The 21,262-nt window shown below is 38.7% G+C and overlaps 1 protein-coding gene across 1 annotated transcript; it reads right to left on the reverse strand.

The window, feature by feature from the left end:
• Positions 1-398: 398 nt before the first annotated feature.
• On the reverse strand, positions 399-20,013 carry LOC148874729 (ubiquitin carboxyl-terminal hydrolase 2-like). The gene is made up of 3 exons (XM_088968566.1): positions 19,899-20,013; positions 16,641-19,806; positions 399-986 (listed from the first exon to the last, which is right to left on the reverse strand). The coding sequence occupies exons 2-3, from the start codon at positions 19,559-19,561 to the stop codon at positions 749-751; spliced, it is 3,159 nt and encodes a 1,052-aa protein (XP_088824692.1). The 5' UTR covers positions 19,562-19,806; positions 19,899-20,013; the 3' UTR covers positions 399-748.
• Between the last annotated feature and the right edge of the window lie 1,249 nt (positions 20,014-21,262).

Consider the following 21,262-nt stretch of genomic DNA (forward strand, 5'->3'; position numbering starts at 1 on the left):
GAAGATCATTGTCAGCATAGATGGTTTACAAATTACATAGATATCTACTACTGTAGTAGAGAGAAAATAAATGGGCAACAAGCAATGGATTGTGAGAAATTACACTACCAGACCATTGCACAGAAGCATATTTCCATCTAAACAGACACCCTCATTAGATATTTAGATCTTGATATTTCCAAGAAATGTGCATAGACATATATAAAGGGAGAATAGAAGAAAATCTAGCTGAAACTAAGTAGACATGTCTAAGGTTCAAAATTTGTTTATAATGGCATGATCTGCTTCCAGTTCAATGTCATCCATGATCTACTGGTGCACTGAAACTTAACACATCCAAATGCTAAGATCCTATGATCAATGATAAATCGCCTCCCAGTCATATTTAAGAATGGATCTTTACTCAAAGAAATCATTAAATAAATAATCTTCCATGTAACAAATCTAAATAAACAAAACTGTGTTTGTCATGATACATCAAAAAATGGGTATCCTCCTCATTACCCATAAAAATAACAAATTGATCCTATATAACTAATTTTCTATGTATCAGTAAGAAAACACCCCCCTGGAAAGAGGAATTACTCGTTTCGGTTATACATGTCTTCATATTCTCACATCTTGTTCTCAACTCCCTCTCTCTCCACTATGTAGGTTGTTCAGTTGCACACTTGCACCAAAACTCAGTATAGTATGAATGTAGATAGAATTTCACAAAAATAAATAAATAAATAAAGAAAAAAGAAAATCAAACTTTCTCATAGAATAAGATATAGGCTTCACTCCGGAGGACTTCTGTTAGAGAAACCTCACGTACATGAGCATCACTGACATAGTACCATGTGGATTCTTGTTGTCCACCATTGGTCTTACCTCTGCCTTTTCTGCCTCTCACATAAGCCACATAATGGCCTCCTCTCATGGTCCCAGAGTGCTCCACTACACCAACCAGACGGTACTCACACTTCTCTCTTTCTTCTCCACACCTGCAAAGTGCAATGAGAAAATATTTTCATTACCTTCTAACAGGATCAAATTCATGGTGCTATGCATGTATGCAGTTTCTATGAAATTGATTTGAATAATACAAAATCAATCCCATCAAAAAAGCATGATAGTCCAAGCCATCTTATTTTATCTTTTTTTTTTATTGGAAATGGTTACCTTTATTTAATTTATAAATCAGTACATTATACTAATCATTGAGTACATTATACTAATCATCGCATTACAATGGGGTGAAAACCCCAATAAGAAGTTGCAATTACTAAACTACCCAAAATAATGCACTCTATTACAGCTGTCTCAATTTAACTGACCAAAACCTTATCTTAATAATATGGGATCAACTAAATCAATTCTTTTTCACTACCCCACTCTACTAAGGACCATATTCTGTGCTAGATTATGATTCTCATGGTGTTACATGGGCATGGACTCAAGAATAGAATCTATAGAATCTGATGTATGTCATGTCCGGGTGTCTTGACTCTTGACTCAGCCAGATGAAAAAGCATGAATTCAGTATATGTCCAAATAAAAGTATATACCATTAAAATACTCTGTATGTTTTGAATTCTAACATTGTATACCTATGGAAATTTATTACTTCGCAATGCCCTATAGAAAACAAAAAACTATTCATCATGTATATTAGTTGTTCATTTATGCCAAATAAGAAAGGAGAAAAAGGAAAATGCTATATAAAAATGTTTCTCAAGAACTCATGAAGTATTGGAACCTACCAACATGGACACTTCATCCATATAGGAGAGTCCGTGCAGCACTCAATGATCAGAAGTGTATGTATGAATTAATATGCATAAAATCAAGCAAACTCCTTAGGAGACACCATTAACTGAACAAACTGAAGAATCCTAACACATCAAAATGTTAAATCTTCAATATGGAACTACAACGATGTTGTATTTATTAATGTTAGTGTCACAAGGGCATTTTTGACATTTTATATCTTTTGTATTGCTGCCCTATAAATAATAAAAAGGAGTGCCGCCTATTTACTTTTGGCTCTCTATTTTTTCTTCTCGTGTTCTCCTCTCTTCTCTCGTCTCCTACCTCTTATTCCTTCCCTTTTCCACGAGTAATATGGTAGCAGAGTGAAGATCTGAGGCCTGAAAGCAGATTGTGGTAGTTTTTCCTCTATTCTTCATCTTCCCTGGATCTAGAGACAGAACCACATCAATTTGATCTGACACAGGTTTGGATAGTTTTTTCCTACCTCTATCTTGGTCGTAGCACCAAGACAGTGATGTAGTTGTAGTGGCCAAATGCTGTAGAACAGTCTAGAAGCCCCTCGTGCCCTTTGTGGATCATGTGATCCTTTTACGTTGAGGTTTGTGACCTGTGTTAGGTATGGTATGACTTATTAGCTCAGTAACAGTTGCAAAGTGCTGTTGCTTGATGTGTAAGTGACCTATTTTTGGTCCTGGAAGAATCTGGTGGTGCTCCTAAAAGGGGAATTTAGTGTTGTTACCATTGTAGGCCATTGGTAGAGGCTTGTTTTTGGGTCTCAGCCTGCTAGGAAGGTGTTGGTTTGCTCCCAAGAGCAGTGTTTTCCTTATTACCCTTTTGTTTGATAAGTAAAAAGAAAATTTATTAAAATCAAATAAAATAAATAGTACATCCTTGATAGGTGTTAAGGCGACACCTGATAACAAAAACAGAACAAAAAGCATCACAATTTCAAATCTCCATCTCACGGTTTTGTAACCCCACAACCTCCAAAATCTTTCTCCTAGATCTCCCGGAAGCTGAGAGAACTCAGGCAATATCAGAGCCCAGACTACATCAGATTTGCCAACAGCCAACACTAGTTTGTCCAGCTTCCACTCCTTGTCTTCAGAGATTCCTCAATTCCTTACTGACACCCTTCTTATTACCCTGTGTAGACAGCAGTGAATAGTCTTCCTTAAGGTGTGCTCTCATGGCATCTGACGATACTGCCACCTATAATGTTTCTTGTAGTTAGGGAGGACTGAACAGTAGAGTGGACCATATGAGTTTTCCCAAAAAATTACCCCATTGATGGTATGAACTACCTAGCATGGTCCAATGAGCTTAAACTGTACATCACAGCTAGGGGTAAGATTGGCTACCTAACTGGAACTGTAGAGGAACCAAAATCTGGAACTGCAGAACATGATAAATGGAATCAAGAGAATTGTTTAATTATGTCCTGGTTGCTTACATTTATGTTACCTTCAGTTAAAAATAACTTTATATGGGCTGATACAGCCCGGAAAATCCGGGAGCGGGCCAAGTCTCCTTACTCAGAACAGAGACATTATGCTCGGATTTACCAGTTACAAGCAGAACCCTCTAAATTTAAGCAAGGGGAACAGATCTTATCATCTCATTACTCAGCCCTTACTTCAGTTTGGAAGGAACTTGATTATTACCAAAATATTGTGTGGAAGAATGAAGATGCCAAGGCCTATAAAAAGTTGGTGTCCAAACAGCATGTTTTTGCCTTGTTACTTTTTTTTATCAGCAAAGAAGAATTAATTTTATGATATGATACAATACAGGTGCCAAGTTACAATACAGCCAACATTTCAACAAAGCCAAAGAAACTACAATTGTTCTCAAGGATTTAAATATTGATATGATACGCCCCATACGGGATACACTATGAATAGAAGTGTATCCTGAAATCGTTCGTATCAAACCGATACAAATGCGTATCGGGCTGTATTGCATTGTATCGGCCGATACGGGTCAATACACGCAATACGCCACATCCCTCTATTCTCTAGAAAAAACATAACATGGTGGTTCAAACTCTGGTCACCCAGAGGGCGCCAACTTACAACACGCCTCTGAACCATCTAGCCACATTTCATCTTGTGATAATAAATAAAACAAAATAAATTTTATTACTTTTTGTGTCTATATGCAATTTAAACAAAAAACCACATGTCTATATTTAACAATTCTAACTATTCAAAACAATAATACTTAAAAAAGTATTTTATAAACTAATAGAACAAATGATCTACCAAATCCACATTTACATAAAAAAATTATTTTTAATATCAAAAAAATTATACAAGTAAAATATTAATAATAGAATAGTTGTTTTAATAATTAATACGTAAATTTATAAATTTCCACATGATATGCATCTTAAAATTTTTATATATGTTTACAAATTATTAATTAATATTTTAATTTACATTAATAAGTAGTAACAACATATTTATTATTTACAAAAAAATAAAAATATTGTTTATAAAATATTGAAGAATATAATATTGAACTGAATCTATCAAATCCACTAATCTACATTTATTTCAAAACATGATTTTTTATTTCATATAATTTATAGAAATAAAAATATTAATAATGGAATAATCATTTTAGTAGTTAAAAATTATGAATTTGTATATGATATGTATCTTAGAAATTTTAACAAATTTGATATACTTTAAGTGAAAATTATATTTTTATGAATTATTAATTGATATTTTTAATTTGCACTTGAGGATTTAATATTTAGTTGCTTTTTTGTTAATGTTAAAAAATTTAAATAGTAAAATAAAAATAATTGACATAATAATTAAAATATAATATGTGCATGTGTTTAGTGTTTTGAACTCTTGACTAAATAAATAAAATTATATGATATCTACGCATTCCGGTATACTAAGTGTAATATATTTCTTCATATATATCATTAAAATATACATTTTCTATGCATTTATATACTATTTGTGATTATTTTGGACTTAAATTTAGTGTTATTAATGCGTTTGTGGAATTTGTATGTATTTTCTAGTGTATCCATGCGTTTTCATTTTTTTGTCTGTATCCATGCATTCCCAAAGCATATCCATATCTGTATCTGAATCTGAATTGTTCGCCACGATACCCGATACCGATACTTTAATCCTTACCTGGGCTGAGTCCTATATATGAGCCTATTAGAGTTCAGATTTTGGGCAGCAAAGACCTTCCTTCTGTCCACAAGGTGTATGCACTAGTCCAGACTAAGGAAAGTAGGACGAATGCAATGAATGCTCCTGAGGGGGGAGCAGATAGCCTTGGCTGGCTAGGGGAGGCATGAGTGGTATGAGTCCTACAAAGGTTAATTTCAGAAGAAAGGGGATGACAAGGACAAGCAATGGTGTACTCATTGTCAGTGTTTTGGAATTTGGACAAGCAATGGTGTATCTTCCTAGCAGAAGATACATGATATATTATACTTAATAGTAGATACATAGCATTTATTTGTGTTTGTTTAGAATCTTCCCTCTCATTCAAGATTGAGAAAGTGGTGCCTCAACAATAAAACATTCTATATTGCGATACAATTACACAGATAGGTTGTGGTCAAAACCAAGATTTATAGCTCTATTGATCAGACTTCAAGATTTGGTGTTACTGATCCAAGCAATGGAATCATGAGATTCTAAGGAGAAACATCTCATGCAAGATAGTCATGTCCCTTACCCCCAAGTTTTTGTTTAACTAGTAAAAGTTACTCCATGTATAAGATCTATAATTGGATGAATAAAGGACAAAACCTTATGACACTTGTGATTTGCTTCAAAAGAGGAGACCTAATTGCTGCTTATCCCCCTATTGGTCCGTCCATTACAAAGCCAATGGTGAGACTTGCTATCACTAGCTAATCTCCTGTCTATTTGTTGTATGCATTTAGGATTGTTTTTTCTCTTTGTTTGGCTGTAGATAGAACCTTCCATCTATTATGGCAAGCTTGTTTGCTCCTACAACATTTGTTTGGCCAAAGAAAAGCCACAATCATTTGGACGATTTGGGAAGAAAGAAATGTAAAATATTTAATAGAAAAGGAAAGAAGGAACCTATAATTGAATGTATAACTTCTAGTGTGGCTCATTGGGTGAAATATATGGAGAGCCTTTCATCTTTTTCAATTGATGGCATCATTAAACATGGAAGTGGTGGGAACATCCACAACTAAGGCTATTACTCTTTAGTTATTAGTCTCCACTGGAAAGACGCTTTATTAAACTCAAATTTGATGGCACCAGCATAGCAAACCTGGGGAATTTAGGAGTAGGAATTCTTAGGAATGAAGAGGGCCATATTATTGCTTTTTTCTTTTTTTTTTTTTTTGGATTTGGGGGGGGGGGGGGGGGGGAATTGGTGTAGGAAACTCATTAAAGGTGCAAATAATAGCTGTGATGGAAGGAGTATAAAAAAAGTTTATCATTGAAGGACACTCTAAACTGGTGGTGAGATGGTTACAAAGCAAAGAGGAAAAGTTTTGGGCTTATAGGAATGAGATAGAGAAATTCAGAATTTCAGATGGCTGACTAGAGACATGGAAGTGAGATTTCAATGGGTAATAAGGACTGATGATAATGTGGCTGGTACTTAGATAAACAAGAGGTGGGGAGAGATCAAATTTTCTGGGCACGATTGTAAGAAAAAGAAAGGGGAGAGATAGGTCTTATCTCTCTTTTTGTTTGATTTATGTGTACATTTTTCTCCATTAATAAAATTCATGGTTATTGAGAAAAAAAGACCCAGCCTTATAACTGCAAAAAGGAGCATTTAAGTATGACCTACAAACAGGATCTGGGTGGCATTTGGTGGGTCCTATCTTTAGGAGCATTAACATCATAAAATTTTAACCATCCACCTCCTTTGTCATATGACTCATACCTACATTTCTGACCACCCACAAGCACAAATTTTTAGTTGGAGCTAGCCTAATATTTAAAGAGAGCTGCTTGGCACACTGTAATCCTTCCTCTTTCACACATCAATAAAGCTTCTGGCAACAAATCAGAAAAAGAATGAAAAAAGTTCCAAAATCACCACATTTCAAAAATCTTTACAAGCTGGTACCCACCAAAGTAATCATCCTCAAAAGTGTCCAAGTCTCTGAATATATTCCTTTGAGATAAGTTTGACCACGCTCTATAAATAACTATTCTCTTAAGGATAAGCTTAGATGAAGATTATTTTAAGTGCTAGAGAGAGTGACATCCATGTAGAAAAGGGGAAAGAAGCCATGGAAGAAGAAACCAATTTTCTTATTTTCTACTTAGTTGTATGTCAATTGCAATTTCATAATTTTTTAGTAATTCAATTTCTGGTCAACTTGAGTTTTTTTTTAATCAATGCTGGTCAACTTGAGATTTTAACGTCATTTTCTAGATTGTTGGTGCCATACAAATAACATTAATCTTCAAGAATGAAACTAGTTTAGTGAGTCATATTAGAGAGATTTTAGAATTTTGAAAGGTTCAAGATTTAGCATCTTCACTTTTCTTGCAGCCAAGCTTCAGGGGTCAAAACTTGCCCATTTGACTTGATTTGGTATCATGAAGCAAAATCTTGTGAACCAATATGAATCAGTATAGTTTATGGCCAATTTAGTGGGTGTTTGGTATGGTGACGCTTGAGATTGAGGCATTTCGACCTCAAAATGGCCATGCAACACCCCATCGTTATGTTTCTGTTGCAACCATAAAACTGTTTGGTTATAAAAACTGCTGACTAGACAATTTCTGCTTTGTTTTCAACTGAACAACCTTTGGTTCAAAGTGGGCATTTCAAAAGTACAAATTGATTGGGTACACCTAGTAGAAACCACTATCTACTGATTCGGTCAAGCTTCTTGTGAAACGAAGAGGGGAAAGTTGTAGATTTCAGCAATAGGAAGAGAAAGAGGAAGAAAAGGAGAAGGTCAACTAGGATTGTGTGTATCATAACCCTAGCCGCCAGCCCCTCATTCTATTTATATTTAACTTAAATATGAGATATTACAAAGATGCCCTTAGTAGGGCGGCAACTCAAACTAAATAGTTACGACTCTTTTAAAAATAAAAACTAATGGGCCCAAGGCCCAACAACTTCTTAATTTAAAAGAAAATAAACTAAACAAAAATCGGCCCATTCAACACTCCCCCTCAAGTTCAGAATAGATGTCACACATTCCCAAGTTGCGTAGATCATGCTCCAGCTTATTCTTTGCAACGCCTTTTGTGAGAACATCAGCAAGCTGCAGATCAGAAGAAATGTATGGAAGACAAACTTCTCCAGAAGTTACCCTTTCTCTGATAAAATGTCTATCTACTTCAATGTGCTTAGTTCGGTCATGCTGGACTGGATTATGAGCAATATTAATTGTTGCCTGGTTATCGTAGTATAGCATCATAGGTTCTTCTGCCTGTACACTGATTTCTTTTAACAGAGAACGGATCCAGAGAAGTTCTGAAACTCCATGTGGCATGGCCCTATATTCGGCTTCTGCACTTGATCTTGCCACAACTGTTTGTTTTTCACTCTTCCATGAGACTAGGTTACCCCCAACTAGGGTGAAAACTCCTGAAGTTGATCTTCTGTCATCAAGGCATCCTACCCAATCTGCATCTATATAAGCCTCTAGCTTCAACTGTCCATGATCAGTAAACAATATGCCTCTGCCTGGATGTCCCTTCAAATAAGCAAGGATCTTGTCAATTGCCATCCAATGCTGGTCTCATGGAGCATGCATGTATTGACTCACTACACTTACTGCATAGGAGATGTCCGGCCTTGTCATACACAAGTATAGTAGCCGACCCACAAGTCTTTGGTATCTCCCAAGGTCCTTTACTGGTTCACCTCCCAACTTGGATTGATTCGCCTCTAGCTTCTTCCTTCGTACAGCTTTGGTGAGGATATTTGCTAGTTGCATGTTGGATGTGATGTACGGGAGACACACTTCTTGTGATGAGACCCTCTCTCGTACAAAATGTCGATCAACTTCAATATGTTTAGTTCTGTCATGCTGCACCGGATTGTGTGCTATATTAATAGCCGCTTGATTATCACAATACAGCATCAGGGGCTTCTCATACTCAATACCCAACTCCTCAAGTAGTGATCTCAACCATAGAATTTCAGCCACTCCGTTAGCCATTGACCTATATTCAACTTCAACACTAGATCGAGAGACAATACTCTATTTTTTACTCCTCTAAGAGACAAGGTTACCTCCCACAAGGGCACAATATCCAGAGATAGACCTTCTGTCATGCTGCACCGGATTGTGTGCTATATTAATAGCCGCTTGATTATCACAATACAGCATCAGGGGCTTCTCATACTCAATACCCAACTCCTCAAGTAGTGATCTCAACCATAGAATTTCAGCCACTCCGTTAGCCATTGACCTATATTCAACTTCAACACTAGATCGAGAGACAATACTCTATTTTTTACTCCTCTAAGAGACAAGGTTACCTCCCACAAGGGCACAATATCCAGAGATAGACCTTCTGTCATCAACACTCCCAGCCCAATCAGCACCCGTATAGACCTCTACCTTCATGTGGTCATTGTTCTTGAATAATATACCTCTACCCGGGCATCTCTTCAAGTATGCTAATATTCTTTCTGCTGCAAGAAGGTGCGTGGTTCTAGGAGAATGCATGTACTGACTGACAACATTAACTGCATAACTATCTGGCCGAGTGAGGCAGAGATATAGGAGCTTTCCCACTAATCGCTAGAACATAACTTTGTCTTCAAGAGGCTCCCCCCCACTCTCTGCACTAATCCTGTGGTTCTGTTCAATGGGTGTATCTGCAGGCTTGACACCTAACTTTCCAGTTTCCGCCAACAAATCTAGAACATATTTCCTCTGAGAGACAAAGATCCCCTGTTTAGATCTAGCAACCTCAATACCCAAAAAATACCGTAGTGCACCAAGATCTTTCACCTCAGACTCTTGATGAAGGAGCTGTTTGAGAGACTCAATCTCATGGCTATCATTTCCTGTCACCACAATATCATCAACAAATACTGCAAGTAGTGTCAGAGAGGACTCCACCCTCTTGATGAACAGTGTATGATCTGACTGGGCCTGTACATAACCGAACTTCCCAAGGGCTAGTCTGAATCTATCGAACCAAGCTCTAGGTGACTGCTTCAAACCATACAATGCCTTATTGAGCCGGCAGACCTTCTTACCTGTCTCTGTATCATAGAATCCAGGAGGCAACTGCAAGTAAACCTCTTCCTGTAGGTCTCCATTCAGAAAAGCATTTTTAACGTCCATTTGGTACAAAGGCCAAGTGTGGCTTGCTGCAAGAGATAATAGAACTCAAATGGTGGTCATCTTGGCTACCGGGGCAATCTGGGTGAACCCTTTTGCAACTAGCCGAGCTTTGTACCTCTCAATGGAGCCATCCGCATTGTGTTTCACAGTAAATACCCATCTGTATCCAACTGGTTTCTTTCCTTTGGGCAGATCAACTAGCTCTCAGGTATTATTTTTCAACAGGGCATCCATTTCAACTTGCATTGCACCTCTCCACTCCGGGACTGATAGGGCTTCTTGCACTGTTCTTGGAATAGGGACATTAGCAACGGAAGTAATATAGGACCTATAGGAGGGAGATAGGCAATCATAGGATAAAAACTGGGAAATGCAATGGTTGTAGATGTGGTGCAATGTCGTTTCCCTTTACGGACGGCAATGGGAAGGTCAAGGTTGTCTGCAGGAGGTGAAGTAGCAACAATGGAAGAAGTCTCTATGGGCCCTAGGACTGTAATACCTGAACTTGGATACGGACGGCAATGGGAAGGTCAAGGTTGTCTACAGGAGGTGAAGTGGCAACAATGGAAGGAGTCTCTATGGGCCCTGGGACTGTAATACCTGGACTTGGAGCGCAGAAGAGGTTGAAGCTGGCCTGGACTGTTGATGATCGGGATCAACCTGCCTGTATCGCCTATGATAGACTCTCAACTCCTAATCCCTCTGACCACCCTCACTACTGCAACCCTCATCACCCAATGGAATAGGTAAAGGAACAGTCCCAAAAGTATTAAACCTACCCTCACTGCGCTACCCCTGAAGAAAATGACCCAAATCCCCACTCTCACTGCTCTCCCCCTGAGGAGAAACCCGAGAATAATAGGGTGTCTCCTCAAAGAAAGTGGCATCCATAGAGACAAACTTCTTCCCTGAGACAAGATCATAGCAGCAATAACCCTTTTGAGTTTGTGCATAACCAAGAAAGATGCATTTGGAGGCCTTTGGTTCGAACTTGGAGTGATGGGGTCCGAGAAGCTGAACAAAACAGATACAACCAAATGTTTTAAGGGGAACAGTAAACAACTCCTCATTTGGGTATAGAAGGGAAAAATGAGGTTTCATATCAAGAACCCGGGAAGGAACCCGATTAATAAGATATACCGCCGTGAGGATAGCATCACCCCATAAGCGAATAGGGACATTGGAAGTAAACATAATACCTCTAGCCACCTCCAAGATGTGCCTATTCTTCCTTTCTGCAACCCCATTCTGCTGACGTGTACGAGGGCAAGTGCTCTGGTGGATAACCCCATGATTAAGAAGGTAAGATGCCAATGGCTTAGCAAAGTATTCATTTGCATTATCAGACTTAAGAATTTTGATCTTGGCATCAAACTAGGTTAGGATCATTTGGTGGAAGTTTTGGGTCAGGGCGGGAACCTCATCTCGTGAACGCATAAGATAAACCCAAAAAAAACCGAGTATGGTCATCAACAAATAACAAAAAATATATGTACCCACCCATAGAAGGGATGTGATATGGCCCCCAAACATCAGTATGCACAATATCAAAAGAACTATTACTCCTTTTATTACTCAATGAATAAGAGTTTCTACAATATTTAGCAAACTCACAACTTTCACATTTCAACTGGGACAACTCAACAGACTCAAACAAAGTAGGAAACAGACTCTTTAAGGATCGAAAAGACAAATGACCCAATCGGTTATGCCAAAGCAAAACCGGACTCACAATCTGAGAAACAAGTGACTTCTTATCCACTGACTCTTCCCAATGAGAACTCTCCCCGAGCAGATAGATCTCATTCGTCTCACAGCCAATCCCAATCACCTTCATCACCAGGTCCTGAAAAGAACATCGGTCAAGGAAGAAAGTTATTGAGCAGTTCATATGTTTGGTAATACTGCTAACTGAAAGAAGGTTAGTATCAAGTTTAGGAACATGCAAGATAGAAGACAAGGAGATAGTATCTGACAGCTTGATGTCACCCTTACCAGAAATGGGGACAAGAGAGCAATCAGCAATAGATACTTTATCCCTACCAGAAGATAAATGATAAGTGGTAAACAATGAAGGCAAGCTAGTCATATGGTCGAATGCACCTGAATCTATTACCCAATAGGGTTCAATAGTACCTGGAGCTGAGGCATGGTAGGCTGAGGCTCAAGTACCTGAATGTGCAAAAGCAGATGTGGTAGGGGCTGATGGTGACTGCAGTGACTGAGCTGAGTTCCCAACTTCCTTTTCCAACTGTATTAGAGCAGCCCGAACTGCAGCTAAGGTCTCTAAGGGTGTGCCTCTTGTGCCAGACGAGGATGCTGAATCAGTAGTCACGGCCACATAGCATTACCCTTCTTGCTTCTCAACTTTGCCAAGACCAAATGAGGATGCAGCTTCCAACATGTTTCTTTTGTGTGTTTGGGTTTCTTACAATGCTCACATACCACATCCCTTTTATCTTCATTCTTCCTGTCCCTCTCTGAATCACCCCCTGATTTGGGTTTAACAGCTACAAGGGCCAGTGTAAGAGGCTGAGGTTGCATCATGACTTTCCTCCTGGTCTCTTCACTATGCACTAAGGAGTATGCCTGAGAGAGGGTCACACTATCTTTGGTCAAAATCTATTGCTGCACAATATCATACTCTGAATTCAGGCCTACCAGAAACTCAAACACCTTGTTTGTCTCGATGTGCTTTCTATGGGTTTGTGCATCTTTGGGACTCTCCCACTCAAGAGTCTCTAAGTGATCAATCTCGTGCCACAGGGACTTCAAGGTAGAGAAGTAGACCGAAACCGGTTTCTCTCCTTGTTTAAGAGTATTCACTTCACATTTCAATTCATATGCTCTGGCAACATTAAGGGGTTGGGAGTAAGTTTCTTTCATAACATCCCATATCTCCTTGGCTGTTTTTGCCCACAAGTAATTTCAGCTGATATGAGGCTGCAAAGAATTACACAGCCATGTCATAACCAAGTAGTTTTCTTGGACCCACTTGGTAAACATGGGATCTCCCTTGGAGGGTTCTTTCACATCTCCCAAGAGATACCCTACTTTACCCTTCCCCCAATAGCCATCATGGCTAATTGGGCCAATTCCAAATAGTTTGATCGATCAAATCTTATGGTTGTAATCTGAAAACCTGTCTCAGAAACACCACCATAACTATTGTTCCCAAAACTGCCTTCTGCCTGATTCTTAAACTCTATTTCGGTCAAGAACCAGTAGTCTCAAAAATTAGGGTTACTACAGTCAAAGAACAGCACTTGGACTATCAATCACAATCAAAAATCAGTATAGAACCAATCTGTTTTCATGGTATATGTGCATGAAACAGGTATAAGTCTGATCTGAAACCAATTAGCAAACACAATAGCGCCAGTCAATACAGTTTTCACCCCTTAGAAGAGTTCGAAACCCCAAAAAAATCTGAAAACAGCTTGGAGAATAATCTGATATGCTGAAGCAGAATTAGGGTTTTAATCGGTCCTTAAAAGAAAATTCTCAACCGCACATTCCAAGCAGTACCGTACAGATAAGACTTGTAGTAGGGTTAATATGAAACCCTAAAACTGATCAATGTTGAGGAGAAAACTTAAGAAGAGCTTCACAGGTAGATCACAAGGCACGGCCCAACATTAGGGTTCGCCGCAGGGTTAAGACAAAACCCTAGAGAATAGAAGGAAGAAAACCCTAGAGTGGTTCGGCCGCCCTTTCTAGATAGGTCCAACCTATCTTCTCTGATAGTACTTCTCTCAGAAAATAAAAAACTTACAAGAGAATGTTGTTTGTTGCCTTCCAAGGTTACCCGAACCCTAGCCTTCTCTGATTCTTCCTAATCACCAACACTCTACAACCGCGGCAAGTCTTCAATAGCTACTAAACCCCCTGGCGATCTCCAAGAATCAGTCAACGAACTCTACTTTCTCAGCTTCCAACCCTAGATGGTTCTCATGTGGTCGGCTGGACTAGACTCACATGAGAAACCCTAGCTCTGATACCAAGTAGACATTCAAGACTGCTATCAGCCTTGAACCCTAATAGATTTCAGGTTCGAAAATAGAAGAAAAAAGTATAGAGAAGAGAGGAGAAAGAAAAGAGAGAGCAAGAGAACACAAGGGTTGAAAGGAGGGACAGAACGCCACTTTTATTTAGTATTTATAGATTATGCTCATTACATGGAAATGACAGATCTGCCCTTAGTATTTACATAACAAATAGAACAAAATAAAACTGAAATAACCAACTGACCACCAGCTAACCCTAGGATGACTAGAACACATTCTACCCTACAAACACAGTGGGACCATAGCTGTGGGGCCCACATCAGTGTTCTCTACAGCAAGCAATGCAAAGCTACACTAGAAAATCCCAACCTAGAACGAAAGGGTTCAAGTGGTTAAAAGCAAGTTTTATCAAGAGAACTTTTGGGCCGTCAAACCCATGAAGGGAGTCTTGTGGGTTTGGAGGGGTATCCTCCAAAATAAACCTCTTCTTAGTCAAGAGCTTGCATAGAATATTAGAAATGGGAACCAAATTAAGTTTTGATGTGACAAGTAGATTGGTGATACCCCTCTTAAAAAATCTGCTTCAACTAGAGAATGTGGTAAATCCTGACCTTAGGGTGGCAGAGATATTAAATGAAAACAAAACTGATTGGGACCAAAGTATTGTTCTCAATCTGGTTCCTCCTGAGATTTGGAACAAAATAAGAGCAATAGCAATTAGCAACCCTTGAGAATAACAAGGAAGATGAAATTGTGTGGAGAATTGATACGAAGGGAAAACGTACTGTGAAAATGGCTTATATCTAAGCCAGAAGCAGAATTCATGATAATGAGAAAATCACCAATGCGACTAAGAAAATTTGGAAATTATGCTCCCCTCCCCCTCCCAAGGTTAAATTCTTTCTGCATTTATTTCTTAATAACAAGATCCCCTCAAAGGTTATTTATGGAGGGGGGTATTAATGTTGACCTTGGCTGCCCATTTTGTGGTGAGGAAGAAGATTCGGATACTATCTTCCTAAGATGCCAGTTTACTTATCAAATTTGGTCAATTCTTGACCCTCAAGTTCCCAAACCTGGGATTGGAAACCACTACTTTCTGAACCGGTGGCAGAGATTGGCCAAAAGAGATAATAATCCTAGTAATGTCTACTTCAGGAGAAAGTGTCAGCTATTTTGTGGGGTATCTGGAAGAACAGAAATGGAATAACCTTTAATGGTAAGTTTAATCCTCCTGTGGTTATTGATAAAGCTGGAGAGTCAATGATTGAGTATATAAAGCATTGATTCAAGTGAGCTCTGGAAAATTTGTGACAATAAGGAGTGGATTAGAGTGAAATGGAAAGCCCCCAATTATGATACCATCAAAATCAATTTTCATGCATCTAGGAAGTTGAGTGGGGAATGTGCTATTGGGTGTATAGCTAGGGATTAGATGGGAATATAGCTCAATGTCCTAGGAAAAAATAGTGAGCTGGCCATGATCAACATGGCAGAAGCCTGGGCTGCTTTCTTTGCACATAAAATTGCTGTCGATTATAGAGATGAGCTAATTGTGATAGAGGGGACTCCAACTTAATCATTGATTACCTTAAAACTGAACCTCCATGGAACATCAAGGATGCCATAAGATTTGCAGAGAAGCTGAGCTTAAGGTAAAAAATTGCCATGCCTCCAGAGAAGCTAACCGGGCTGCAGATTGGCTTGCCAACTGTGGCCATATGGTTTTCTTTTTTTTATAAGTAAGAAAATTTTATTAATTCGGTAACTGAAATTGATACAAACAGCCCATGAAGAGGCACGAGCTGCAGCCTCTCCCAACAGGCTACATAGTTGACTAAAAAACAAATTACATCTGAGCCCAATACATCCCTATTTGCCCCTTGCTTGGCTAAACAATCAACCAAAGCATTTGCTGGTCTCCCAACCCACTGTGTTGTTAGACATCCAACTGTGGTGTGGCCATATGGTTGGGTCTGAAGATTTGTCTAGTTCTAGGTCTCTTTTCTATTTTTGCTTTTCTCATAATTGGGGAAGTGCTAACCCCCTGCCTTGTGTAGCCCCTCTTTCTTTTCTAACCAAAAAAAAATATCACACCAAAGGTTAGACACATTTTGATTTTTACACCAAGCTGGAATTCTGAATTCCTCAAACATAATAGGAATATGCTAAACTCTAAACTAGAATTCTCTAATTACAGAATAAACATCAGATCAATCTAGATGCATGCATATAAACAAGAATGCATGATGCACATGCTTTTATATTAATAAATGATAAACACCATGTATGTGTATCAATAGATTGATTTCCTAAAGAGAAACTGCTGTGTCATTCAAGTTTACACCGTCTCTCATTTGGTTAAAAGAATAATAACAACAACCAATAAAGAGCTGTTCACAGATACATGATAAATCTTATAGAGAAAGACTTACAATAACAGTAACAACAACAATAGTAATAGTGTTAGTAATATAAGAACCATGATGGTGACAATTATAACAATATAAAAGGAGAAAATGGATCGCATCATTAAATGCTGATAAGAAAATGAAAAGAGCATGAAAGAGCACCTGGAATCCATATATGGCCTAAGATCAACCACATCTCTGAAAATGACATAACCATTCAATTTACTCAAGCGGCCACGAGCATCTTGACTGAACCGTTTAAGGTGAATGGTGAGAATAGGTGGGGCCCTATTGATGAGAACCCTTTTAGTTGCATCCCTCTTGACCTTGAGATTTTCAGAATCCATTTCTTCATCATCACTGTCGTCTGGTTCATGAACTCTACCCAATAACTGGGAAACCTGAGGTTCGGTTTTACTGGAATTGCATAACATACTAGTAGAATCATCCACACCACATGAATCAGTGATTTGATCCCCAAAAGTCACTTCAGTACTAGATTCAGACTGACCCAAAGTTAGTAATGGGTCTTGAGAAGTAAGACTCGATTCACCAATACATGTATCCCCTTGAGAAAATTTTGACTTGTTGACTAGACAATTTGACACAGGGTCTACCAACCCTGCACCCCTTTCCTTACTCATTTGACCATTTTCGCAATTGGTGCATTTTGGGTTTGAATAACCAGGTATCTCAGGGTCAAGACTTGCAGATTCAGCAGTGGAGGTGGAAACAGTATCACCTTCAAGCTTTCCATTACCTAACTGCCTGTACTTAGTAGGATGTATGGAATTCTCATCTGAACCCAATGGACAATTATTTAACCTTCTTATTTCATCTGCATTTGCCCTGGTCTTTGGTGTGGTTTGTTGGTAGTCATTTTTATATTTCCTCCTTTGGCTTCGCAAGATCTTCGAACACCTCTCACAATGCCAAGCATGCTCATTAGATAGAAGCTCAGGTTTTGTAAAATGAGCCAAACAACTATCTATAGAGACTGGAGCATCTGTGTTATCAAGTTCATCTGGACCAGAATCACTACTGTTTCCAGCTAAGAAACTTGTTTCTGTCACTTCACTTGCCTGGCACTGAAAGTTCTTGTCACATAACCAGGATTCTGCATTAGAGACAGCAGGCATCTCAGGCTCATTAAATAGGTCACCCAAGCCATCAAATGTATCATATTCACAGCCTACAACAGATATGGAGGGGTCACATTCTTTTCTAATCGTCTCCTCATTGTTTGAGTTATCATCCTTGTAGGGAAGTAACAGAACTTCAGAACCTTGAATCTGTAAAGGGGGCTCATCTTCACAGGTATTACTCTGAGAAGAAGCAAATTCCAGTTTTGATTCTCCATTTGGTGAACAAGCCCTACTATGTGAATCAGAGTTATTCTGTAGCCTGCTGCTTGGGGTCAGTTGCTTGTTTTCATAATCTTCAACAACTGAGATATCATAGTTTTGTGAAACTAAATCCTGGTCACTAGGTTCTTTAATTGGGTCAATGTAATCCAACCATGAAAGCTGATCCAAGGAAGGAACTGTTTGCTCTGCAGAATTCTGAAAGATTTGCTTCTCTTCAGCATCTTGAATAGATGGGACATCAAAATTTTGTGAAACCAAATCAAAGTCATTAGACACTTCACCTGCTCCCGCATAATCTAACCATGTAATATCATCAACTAAAGCATCCTTCTGTTTTGCAACAGGCACACTAGATTGTACCAGGCAAGATGACCCACTGCTTTCTAATGGGCCTGGCTCACTTTGAACCAATGGAGGGGCGGTATTAGTATTGCCCTTTAGGCGAGCCCTTCCACCTTTCTTAATAGGAAGCTTTGTTTTTCTTGGACGGGAGAATAGGGGTGCTTTATTAGATGGAGGTTTCTTAGTTGGGACTGGCAGTGAAAGATCTAGGAAGGGTTCAAAAACAACCGAGGAATGCCCACATTCTACACAACAAACAGTACTAGAGAGTTGGCCTCCAAATATCATATCCACAAAAGTAGAACCCTGATTTGAAGTCATCCCATCATTTCCAGTAGAACTGAGTAATTTTCTTGCATTCAATTCCTCAGTACATAGGCCATCGAGTAAGAAATGGAGTAGCTCATGGCTGTCTTGTTGCTGATATCCCCTAAATTGGGGGGATTTCGAACAAATGCATCCAAACAAGGCTTTTGGGTTCAACCCATTCTTTGAGTCCACCTCCAGACTTGTTTCATTGATGAGCTTTTTCAATGCCATAGTCAGGGGCCCAAAAGATTGATCCAGCTTCATGAAGTAATCCCGCAACAAATCCATTGCAAATAGGTTCTGCATTACAGAATTAAAGAAGCAGGTATTCCCAAGGTTAACCAAGCCACGAACTGTATAACCACCACCACCCTTTCCATCTAAAACTTGTGATTCGACCTCACCTAGCTTTGTCTTGTCACCACCATCTAAAACTTGTGATCCACCTCCAAACCAAATGTCTTCAACATCAACTGAGGAGACTTCTGGTGATCGTCCCTTGATCAATTTCGTAATATCAGATAAGATATCTTTCTGTTCACCATTCTCTTCTGATTTTTCAACTGGAATTAGAAAATTACATGGAAAACACCAGCCAAGATGAGGGTTATCCAACTGAATTACACAGGGGTGACGGGTATATCTGAAGTGTTGAATGGCATGGCTTTGAGGTGTTGTCGGCAACCCAATCCCTCCACAAGCAAAATGCCCACAACTCAAACAGACCCAAATGGATTTATTAGTCTCCGACTTTACATCTGTAGGACCTCTTCCTTTCTTCTCCCCATGTTTACTCTTTTCCTTACCTGCCCTTCGGTCAGGAGCACCTTCCATGCAACCTTCACACCTAACAGGCTCCGATGACCCGATTTTTGAAGACACTTTCTCCAAATCAACCTCCCCAAGATGTGTGCATCCCTTTCTCTCTTTTACTACTGAATCTTCATCATCCCTAGTCTCATCTGTTGGACTCGAGTGCTTGGGAATGGTTCGAGGAGAACCAGAAGAAACTCGCCTCTCCCTATGTCCACTGTTTCGTGTCTTCTTTTTAATCTTTTTTCCCATTATTTCTTATACGAATCCAACAAAACCCCCCACAACGAAAAAAGAATTAAACCCAAACAAAAATCACCTAAAAAAAAAAACACTGCACTCAAATATCCCCTAACAGGTCCAAACAATCACAGTTTGTCCGAATATAATCAACCCAGCACCGATTATCTGCTCAAATATACAGATATGCTGGAAACCCAACAACAAATCCGCGTTCTACGATGAACCCAGCTCGTATTTTTACAAATTACAAATCTCTGAACAAACAAAAACAAAGAAAAACCAAAAAGAAAAGTCCAATATAACTTAAAAACATGGGAGAAAAAATAAAGAACAAACTGTTAGTTACCTGAAAATCTACCCGAAATTGTTAAGGTGAAACTAGAATCCGAGTAGAAGAAGAAGACAGCATGAGTGGCCAGCGCTTATTAAGGATATGCGCACCCTCTCTGGTCTCTCTACTCAGAGGGGGGAGACAATGAGACAGACGGAAATGGAGATGTTAAAATTGCGGCAGTGTTCTTTGGGTAAAACTGTAATAACCGTGTAAAATGGACCCGATTATTGTTCTAGTCCGGATCCCTCTTGTCTGTTGTCTCCTGCCGGGCCTGCCCCCAGCACATAGCCCACATAAAATACTGTTTAGTGGATCTTAACCATCTATTTAATAAAATCTTGTTTGAAGTGTCAAATATTTATCTTGTGATTTATTATGTGTTTGGTTATAGATGAGGTGTTTACTATTTTATTACAAATTAATCATGTAAATTGGGTCGTATGGATCTGAGATTTTAGGTCCATGGACCGGCACAATCCACTTTACACCTTTAAATTATTCATAATTTTGCCAATGCTTTTTCGTAATGTCCAAATTTTGTAAAACATTAGTCTAAAGCATATATTTATTTTAGTACTCTCCTTATATCTAGTAAAGTCACTAAGATAACTCATAAAAATTTAAAGGAGAAGGTCAATAACAAGATAGTAGAATGGAAGTAAAAGACCTTGTCCTTTGGTTAGGGATATTCTCATTAATTTGACCACAAATATGATGCCACAATTCATTATGAAATCTTCAAAATTCCTAGTGATATCATGGATGCCATTAACAAAAGTGGACCTTCTTATGGTCAAACAATAAAAGTAAAAAGCCTAGAATAAAGCTTGCTCTTCTAAGAATTTGGGGTGGACTTTGTTTAAAAAGTCTCCATTGGGTCAATGATGCTAGTCTTGGAAAGTTGGGATGAAAATTCTCAATTATAATAGAAACTTATGGGTTTAGGTTGTTTCAAGTAAATACTTGAAAGAGATAACTTCTGAAATGTAAAGGAAAAAAAGGTATTTCTTGAGCCTAGAATGGTATCTTGCAAGTTAGGTATCACCTTAAGAGGGGTATTGGTTAGAGAGTTGTGAATGGTAAATCCATCAACTTTTGGGATGATAGATGAGTGGATGACTGGATGTTGAGTGGTTTGGTTACTTAAGAAAGTATAATGAGGTGTTCTTATTAAATGGGGGACAAAGAGAGCCTGATGGGGTGTCTAGCTAGTAAGAGTTGGTGTTTAAAGCTTCCTCCTAAACTTAAAATGTTTTTGTATTTTCTTCTCAATTATAGACTTCCCACAGAGATTTTTCTTTTTTATCTAGAGGTTTCGACATTGATGGATTATGTGGTTTATGTGGCTCGACTCGGTTTCAACTAAGCTTCGAGCC

This window comes from Nelumbo lutea, chromosome 1 (genome assembly GCF_056320005.1).
Source record: "Nelumbo lutea isolate HS-2025 chromosome 1, American lotus-T2T, whole genome shotgun sequence".
Taxonomy (NCBI): Eukaryota; Viridiplantae; Streptophyta; class Magnoliopsida; order Proteales; family Nelumbonaceae; genus Nelumbo; species Nelumbo lutea.

Excerpts from the sequence above, each read along its gene's own strand:
- LOC148874729 (XM_088968566.1), bottom strand. The coding sequence starts at position 19,561 with ATGGGAAAAAAGATTAAAAAGAAGACACGAAACAGTGGACATAGGGAG. Across the intron at positions 987-16,640 it reads AGGCCATATATGGATTCCAG|GTGTGGAGAAGAAAGAGAGA; the intron begins GTGCTCTTTCAT and ends TGCACTTTGCAG.